Here is an 8688-nt window from a genome sequence, read left to right as displayed (position 1 = left end):
GATTGGCCTTGGGGATCCTGGTGCTGGTGCAGTCAGCAGTGCTACCTATAGTTCTATAGATTAATATATAAGGTGGTGTAGAAATATGTATAAATACATTATTTATGCATACTTCATATATATAGATAAATATAGGAGGATATATACTCATGTGTAAAGTTAGATATATCATAGAATGGTTTGGGTTGGAAGGGACCTTAAAGCCCACCCAGTGCCACCCCCTGCCCTGGGCAGGGACACCTCCCACCAGACCAGGTTGCTCAAAGCTCTGTCCAACCTGGCCTTGAACCCCTCCAGGGATGGGGCAACCACAGCTTCTCTGGGCAACCTGGGCCAGGCTCTCACCACCCTCACAGCAAAGAAGTTCTTCCCCAGATCTCATCTCAATCTCCCCTCTTTCAGTGTCAAACCCTTCCCCCTCATCCTGTGGCTCCCCTCCCTGACCAAGAGTCCCTCCCCAGCTTTCCTGGAGCCCCTTTAGGGACTGGAAGGGGCTCTAAGGTCTCCCTGGAGCCTTCTCTTCTCCAGGCTGAACCCCCCCAACTCTCTCAGCCTGTCCTCACAGCAGAGGGGCTCCAGCCCTCCCAGCATCTCCGTGGCCTCCTCTGGCCCCGCTCCAACAGCTCCATGTCCTTCTGCTGTTGGTGGCCCCAGAGCTGGAGGCAGCACTGGGGGGTGTCTCCCCAGAGCGGAGCAGAGGGGCAGAATCCCCCCCTCGCCCTGCTGGCCACGCTGCTGGGGATGCAGCCTCTGCCCGCGAGCCGGCGGCGGCCACCCCAACCCCCCCGCGGGTCTCCCGTTGGGGCTCTGGCCTCCCCGGGAGGAGGAGGCCGGGCCCGGACAACCGGAGCACCGGGGCCGGCCCTCCCCGGTCGGGAGGAGCGTGCGCGGGGCTGCGGGTCCCTCCCCCGGCGACGGCGGCGGCGGCGGCGGCGGCGCCGCGGCCCGGCCCGGCCCGGCCATGAGGCTGACGCGGGCGGCCGTGCTGGCTCGGGCCAAGGCCGCCGCGCTCGATGGCGTCCGCCGCCTCAACTGCTGGTGGGGGAACCGTCCCCGGGGCGGGGAGGCGGGAAGGGGGCGGCCGGGCCTGAGGGGACGGGTAGGCCTGGGCGGAGGGGACGGGCCCTGCCCCGCTCCCCGCTGACTCCCCGCTCTCCTCCCTCCTGCAGGGGCAGCCACCTGACGGATGTAAGTAGGGGCGCAGCCCGCTGCCGGCCCGCCAGGACAGCGAGGAGGGGTCCCGCGGACGCCATCGTGGAGCCCCCCCCCCCAAGCCCCCGCCGGAGGGGAGGCCTCAGGCAGAGGCCGGAGGGGAGAGGGATGGCGGGGATGCTGAGGGAGGCGCAGGCCTGGGCGGGGGGTGGCCTGGTGCCAGCGGGCTTGTCAGGGTTGATTAGTGTCTTATATTAAAAAAAAAGGAAAAAAAAAAAAAAAAGAAAAGAAAAAAAAAGGGTGGCGGGGAGGGGAGGTTGCCGTTATTTCCAGAGAGTGCCTGGAAAATTCCTCTCTGAGGCCTTCTCTGGAGAGCGGGACCCTGGCCTGTCTCTCGGAGTTTGGGTGAGGTACTCTGGTTTGCAGAGGGCTGTCATTTGGAGAGGTGAGAGGGGTCCTTCCTCGTGTGCGGGGGTGTCTGGGGAGAGGGAGAGGGGTCCTTGTGTGCGGTGGATCTGGGGTGAGAGAGAGGGGTCCTTGATTTTGTGCGGTGGCATCTGGGGTGAGAGAGGGGTCCGACCTTCTGCGCAGTGGCTGGAAACCAGCGCGGAGATGGCAGAGTTGCTGGAGCAGAAGAGGGAGGTGATGCTGGCTGCTGGCTGCGGGGCTGAGGAGCTGCTGACTCCACACTGGCTGCGGCAGCATCTCTCCCCGGTGGTGTTAAGCTTGGGCTAAATGGAAGCAAACCTCAGTTCTTGTTCTTGCTTTTATCTTGATTGTTCGTGATTTTATTCCTGGGAGTGCCAACCTGCTCTGTCTGTCTCGTCCTGCCCAGATATCGATATGCCGGGATTTGCCCAACATCGAGGTGATCACGTTCAGGTGACTGTCAGGCTGCCGGCCGTGGAGAAGGCAGGGGAGATCACCTTTCTCGTGGGGCTGTGGCTTGGCCCTTGGTTTCTTACCACCTTTCTGTGGATGTGTGTCTGAGCTGCCTGGCTCCTCTTGCCTGATTTCTCAAGCAGCAGAGATGCAGAAATGATTATTCTTCTTCTAGCTCCTCTGCACCTTTGCTACTCGAGAAAATAACCCCTGTTTTGAGAAGTGTTAAAACCTCTTAGAAGTGTTGCTCCCGAAGTCCTATCTCATAGTTTAAATGGGATCTTCTGAGCCACGGTGTGGGGCCAGTTTGCACAATGCTTGTTGAAGCTCTTCTTGGATCTCACAGAGATTTCCGTAAGGCTCCCCCCAGCACACCCATCCTTCACCTGTCCTGGGGATCCCACGGAGCCAGCTCTGTCTGCAAATTTAAGCTTTTTAGCTTGGGAATCTTATATGGGTTCTCCCGCAGGGAGTCTGAGGAGCTGCTACAGGAAAGGGTGCGAGTGTGATGGGCGTTTGGGGGAAGCAAAGGCTGTTTGTCACCTTCAGCACAGAGGAGAGACTGCTTTCTTTAATTCTATCCTCCATTTAGAAAGATAGAAATGCTGTCTTTTTGTTCTATGCAAAGCCGTAGACCCCTGAACTCCTTGCTGTGCTGTGCCGGGGTGAAGCTGCTGCAGGAAAGGGGGCTGGAAAGCTGATGTGCTGTAGGGGCTGCTGCGCTGTAGGGGCTGCTGCGCTCCCCCCTCAGCAGTACAGCGAGGGAGGTATGGGCTCGCTGGTCTCTTATCCCCCCATCTCTCTTCAGCGTGAATGGCATCTCGGACCTTGAGCCGCTGAATCAGTGCCAGAATCTGAGTGAACTCTATCTGAGGAAGAACAACATTGCAAGCCTAAATGAGCTCTTCTACCTCAAAAACCTGCCCCAGCTGAGGGTCCTGTGGCTGTCTGAAAATCCCTGTTGTGGGTCAGACCCCCACCGCTACCGAATGACGGTGCTGCGTAACCTGCCCAGCCTGCAGAAGCTTGATAACCAAGGTGAGTGTTTGCAGGTAAACCAACAGTCCCGAGCCGTGGGCAGGGTGAACTGGAAATCGGTGACTTGTTGGTTCCTCTCGTTAAGGAGGAACCTTCAGCTTTTCCTTGAGTCAGGATCTGTTAGAGGTTGAGTGTCCCTTCTGCATGATCCACTGCTTCTAAAGCTGTTTTCTTCCTTCCCTTCCCTGCAGTGCCAGAGTTAAGACTATCTGAGAGAGCCTCATTATAGCTGAGACAGTACCACTAATTAGTGTTTCTTCAGAGCTCTCTCCTTTGCTGTGGCAAAACAAAGGTTCTGTAATTGGATCTGCTGCCGTAAAGAAAAAAAAAAGGGAGAAGCTTTTCTGCCTGGTAGCAGTAATTTGGTGGCTTTTGGAGCCATCTTCAGAGAGAAGAAATGGCAAAGCATGTTTGCATCCCTCCCTGATATCTTTTCCGCTTTGAGAGACTGGTGATGGTGTTCTCCTTCACGGCTTTTACTGCAGGAGGAGGACGAAAGCAAAAGGCCAGTACAAAGGACAGTTTTTGGACCAAACCCCTGCGGTGTAGCTCTGCTGCAGCAATACATGCCTCGTTACAGGAGCCATCTTCCTGCGCTGCTGGAGTTCATTGCAGCAGGGTTTTGTCTTGGCTTTTGCAGCTGTGACAGAAGAAGAACTGTCCCAGGCCCTGATTGATGGTGAGGAGATCACGGCCCCACCAGCCAAGAGGAGTGTGGAGAACGGCTGCCCTGAGCCCACCGAGTCCAGTGCTGCTGAATCCACAACGGAGACCGAGAGTGAACTGCTGAGCTTCAGTCTGGAGGAGACAAAGTGAGGGCTTCCTCGTGAGCTGTTGGGGTTTCTGGGTTTCTGAACTCGCGTCTAGCATGACAGGACCCTGCCAGCCAGCCCTGATATTCCATGGGCCAGGCCTGCAGCTGGTGCGAATTCCCATTGTTCCACTTGTGGGTCTGGTTCTGTATGTGCAAAACAGGCTCTTCTGTAGGTGGGTGCTTGCTCTCCAGCGTGTCGGCTGCGTGTGCAGAGAGGGGTGGATCCTCTCTGAAGTGTGAGCTCCAGCCCATTCCCACTTACCTCTGCTTCTGCGATGTGCTTTGGTGTGTGTGGGCGCTGTGGCAGCGTTACACAGCCAGCCCGCAGCCCCAGCTGGCACCAGGCATGGGGACCTGTCCTCCTGGGTGGGGCTGTGAGCAGACACCTCGTAGTGGCATGCTGGTTTACATTTTATAGCCCTGAGGCTCTTGCTACACCTGGGAATTTTACTTGGGGTGCTGTGGTCTGGTGGTGTGTGGATAGATGTGCCTTGAGTCCTTCAGCTGGATACCTCTTGCATGGTTGCCCGTGATTGGAAAGGATTGGCCTGGCAGAGGAAGGTTCTGCCAGCTGGTTGTAATAACATCTGCTCTTCCTCCCCTTCTTTAGCAAAATTCGAGAGGAGCTTGGTATGAAACCTGTTCCCAGGGATAAATTCTCCTCCTTTTCACCTCGAGAGACTGACTGCAACCGAAAGAAGAGAGTGAGTATCTTTTAAAGACCAATTTGGTTTTCATCGTGTGCAGCTCTGGGCCCCACCATTCCAGAAAGATGTGAAGGTCCTCAAATGCATCCAGAGGAGGGCAACAAAGCTGGTGAGAGGCTGGAGGGCATGTCCTGTGAGGAGCGGCTGGGGACTTTGGGTTTGTCTAGCTTAGAGAAAAGGAGGCTGAGGGGCGACCTCATTGAACTCTACAGCTTCCTGAGGAGGGGACATGGAGAGGGAGGTGCTGAGCTCTTCTCCCTGGGATCCAGCAATCGGATGTGTGGGAATGGTTCACAGCTGGTTTAGGCTGGATGTTAGGAAGCATTTTTTTATGAAGAGGGTGGTCAGACACCGGAACAGGCTTCCTAGAGAGGTAGTTGATGTCCTAAGCCTGTCAGTGTTTAAGAGGCATTTGGACAATGCCCTTAATAACGTGCTTTAACTTTTGGTCAGCCCTGAAGTGATCAGGCAGTTGGATTAGGTGATAGTTGTAGGTCAGCCCTTCGTACTGAAATTATTCTACTCTACTCTATCATTAAGGCATCATGCAATGTAAAGAAAGCCCGATGGAGTTTGTCCTCTTGATCTGTCTGCACATGAGCTCGTGTTTTCCTTCACCGGGGTTGTGGACATAGTTGGGCAGTGGCTGAAATGCAGCTGGCGGCCTGTTGGCTTGGGGGACAGGAGACTGCCGAATTGAAAGCTTAGGTGGTTCCTCAGACCCTTCTGTGGTGGAGCCTCAGGGGAACCTCATGGATCTTGGCTGCTCAGATGGGAATTGCTGTGTGCTGCGCTCAGTGCCATCACTTCAATCAGCAGGGTGAGATCTAGACCACGTTCTGCCTCATTTTGACATTAGTTGCCTGCGATCCCTCTTTTCCTTCATGTTTTGAACGTACTTGAGTGTCTTGCTTTGCAGCACCATGAGTGGTACCGCAGGCTCTGGCCTTGGGGGAAATATTAAACAAGGGGAGGTTCAGGTTGGACATTACGAAAAAGGTTTTCCCTAGAAGGACAGTTATTCAGAGAGGCTGCGGAATCTCTCCCTGGAGTTTTTCAAGTCATGGTTTAGCAGAGCTGTGGTCTGGCGTTGGCAGTAGTCCTGCCTCAGTGGGAGGCTGGGCTGGGGACCTCCAAGGGCTCCTTCCAGCTCATCCTTTTGCCATTCCACCAGCTCTTATTCCTTGGATCAGAGGGTTCCTGTCCTTTCCCATCCTACACGTGGTCACGCTGGAGAGAGAGGGCGGCTGCTCCTGAATGCGCCTTTCCTTCCAGGAGCCAGAGGCATGTGTGCAGTGTGTGCGGGGACTGGGCGGACGGGTTTGTCCTGCATTCCAGCTAGCCTCGTCACACGAAATCTCTGCCCATGTTTGCCCCGAGGGCTTGCTTAATCTGTCCCTCTAGCTGCAGGTGGCTGTTGCAAACTGGTGCCGGTGGTGGTGGTGGGGGGGTTCCTAGAAAGAAGCAGCTCTTTGAAAGTCCACTGTCCCTTTTCCAGGCTGGGGTTAACATGCTTGTATAAGGCAGTGTCTCTCTCCTCCCGACAGAACAACGTCCTGAATGCCATCCTGCTCCTCATGAAGGAACTGGATGCGGAGGGTCTGGAGATCGTCCAGCAGACGGTGGGGAGGAGGCTGCAGGCCTTTCGGAAGAAGGAGCTGCAGGAGGAGTGACGGTGGCCATTGCAAACCTCCCTGGAGCACCAGCCGGCCCCAGACCCTCAGCGCCATTCTTCCCACACATGCCTGGCTGCCAAAGCCTCAGCGTTTCCCGCTGCGTGTCCCTTGCGGAGGGGCTGGATTAGGGGTGCTGCTGGCTGTCCCCATAGCTCCTGATGTGACCCCTGGCTGTGCACATTGTGCCGGGGCTGGCAGCACCCCATCTGGCTCTTGGCTCTTTCATAGCAGGCTCCGTTAGTGTTTGTATCTGGTGTTGCTGGGGCTGTTTGATGGGAGCTGCAGGGGAATGGGCAAAGTGGGGCTGCAGTGAGAGCTGCTGCTGTGCCATGCCATCGAAGGGGGGTGGCAAAGCCTGCTGGCGGCTAGAAAGGTCACCGCTTGTTGGTGGCTCCCTGTTGGACTTGTCCTTGGCCAGCCTCTCTGTGTGTGTAGCAGACTCTGAAGGCAGTTTCTACCACAAAGGTTTGTTTTCGTGAAGTCTGTTGGGGAGACGCTGCCTGAAGTGATCACCAAGAACTCTCTGGTGCAGATTGTGAAGGTCAATGTCAAATTCTTCATTTATCTTCAGCTCCTGACTTCTTCTGGTCCTCCTTAGCGCATGCAGCATCTGACTTGGCGGTCAGGCGGCCCAAAGAAAAGCTCGGTGCAGCCTAGGTGAAACAGAAGTGATTCTCTCCCAGCTCCCGAGTGCTCAGCTGTACTCTCACCCCCACGTGCCCCTGCAGGCATTAGAGCAGCTTAAGGAAACCACGTCAGAGTGAAAAAGCCCCTGGGCGTTTTGCAGTTAGGAGAAGACAAGCCAAGTGTTACTGTCCGGTTTGCACAGGCATCAGGGCCGGCGTTTCTCTTTAACTGAAAAAGCTGCATTTACTGAGATTTTGTAGCGCTGTTAAATACAAACTAAAACGTTGTGACATACCAAATAAAACCAATTATCCCTCTAGGACGCCTAAGTAGTGGCTGGGGTTCAGCAAACATAGTGAGAACAACTGACTCTGGGCATTGCTCCATTACGTCTGGTTCACAGCTTGCATTGTGGAGCGGGAGGAGGAGGAGGAGGGCTGGGGGCCCCCTGCGCCCTCCCGCTTCACTGGGCCGATGAAATGGCTCGCCTGCCTGCGCTGCTGGTGGATACCGTGCCGAGCTGCTGCGGGGGCTGCTTTTCAGAGGCACTGGGTCCTAGTTGGGAACCTTCTTGCGGCCATAAATCCACACAGAGCGCGGGAAGCGAAAGACCTGCTGAGCAAAGCTGGTTTGTTTGTGCAGAGGTGGAAAACCTGTGCAGGCAGGACGATGGCCCCTGAGACACAGGAGACGAGCCCTCGGTGCCGCTCAGCTGCAGACCCTTGAGCTCCTCAAATGACCTAGTTCTTGCCTTCTGCATTAACACCGGCTGCATTTAAATGGCCAGTGTGATTTATAATATACCAGACTCCCCTTGACAGCCAGGGCCCCAGAGACTTATCTGTCATCTTGTTTGCATCTTGCCCTTGTGCTGAGGGCAAGTCCTCCCGGGGCTGTCTCAGCAGCCTGCTGGGTGGCAGAAGTCACCCCCGTCCGCATCGTGGGGAACAGGAGCGCTGCCGTTTGGGTGTGCCGGACACCCAGCAGCTTTGCTGGGAGAATGATCAAAGCAAGCGTCATAGTTTGTCATCGGGGCTGGTTTGTGGGTGAGGGCGGCTAATGGAGCAATCACCACGGCCCGAGGCTGCTCTGGCACAGTTCCTCTGCTAATCCTCGATGGCAGGACTGGCCCCAAGCAGAGCTCGCTGCCTACGTGCCGCGCTCGTCATCCTTGGCTGGTGCGGGTGCTGCCGCTGCCAGGCAGCTGCCCTCGATGCTCCCGAGCGCTCCGTGCGGGATGATGTCCCCTCGCTCTCGGCACAGCCCCGGGGGGATGCTGGCCCTTTCAGCTCACGCCTCTTCGCTCCGGGGGCCTGGCAGCCTGCCTTTTCGCCGCGAGATGCTCATGGCTTTGTGCTCTGCCTTCTCTTTGGGAAGCTGGGGCTGGGCTGGATGTGCCAGGGAGCCTGGGTGCACAGTCACCACGTCCCCTCCTGCTCGTCCTGGCAGGGCATGGGGTCGTTGCCCCTGGTCTACATCCAGGAATTTGGCACACTGGGCTGTTTTTTTTTTTTGGGTGGAAACGAGGTGTTAGGGCTGCAGTGATGCCTGTCCCCAAGCTCCTCCAAATGTGCAGCTGGTCTGAGTGTGGGGACACTTCTGCCCAGGGAAGTGGTGGAGTCACCATCTTGGGAGGTATTTAAAAGATGGGCAGATGTGGTGCGAGGGACATGGGTGTCAAGGGAGGGGATTCTACCCCTCTGCTCTGCTCTGGTTGAGACCCCACCTGGAGCACTGCCTCCAGCTCTGGAGTGCCCTGCACAGGAAGGACATGGAGCTGTTGGAGTGGGGC

The 8688-nt window shown here is 56.4% G+C and overlaps 1 protein-coding gene across 1 annotated transcript; it reads left to right on the top strand.

Annotated features, from left to right (window-relative positions):
• The first annotated feature begins 912 nt into the window (after window positions 1–912).
• CFAP410 (cilia and flagella associated protein 410) lies at window positions 913–7217 on the top strand. The gene is made up of 7 exons (XM_074153382.1): window positions 913–1038; window positions 1170–1188; window positions 1988–2034; window positions 2843–3072; window positions 3713–3884; window positions 4497–4590; window positions 6141–7217. The coding sequence occupies exons 1-7, from the start codon at window positions 962–964 to the stop codon at window positions 6264–6266; spliced, it is 765 nt and encodes a 254-aa protein (XP_074009483.1). The 5' UTR covers window positions 913–961; the 3' UTR covers window positions 6267–7217.
• The last annotated feature ends 1471 nt before the right edge of the window (window positions 7218–8688 follow it).

The sequence above is a fragment of the Numenius arquata genome, chromosome 9, assembly GCF_964106895.1.
Source record: "Numenius arquata chromosome 9, bNumArq3.hap1.1, whole genome shotgun sequence".
Lineage (NCBI taxonomy): Eukaryota > Metazoa > Chordata > Aves > Charadriiformes > Scolopacidae > Numenius > Numenius arquata.
This window is presented reverse-complemented; position numbering and strand designations above follow the sequence as displayed.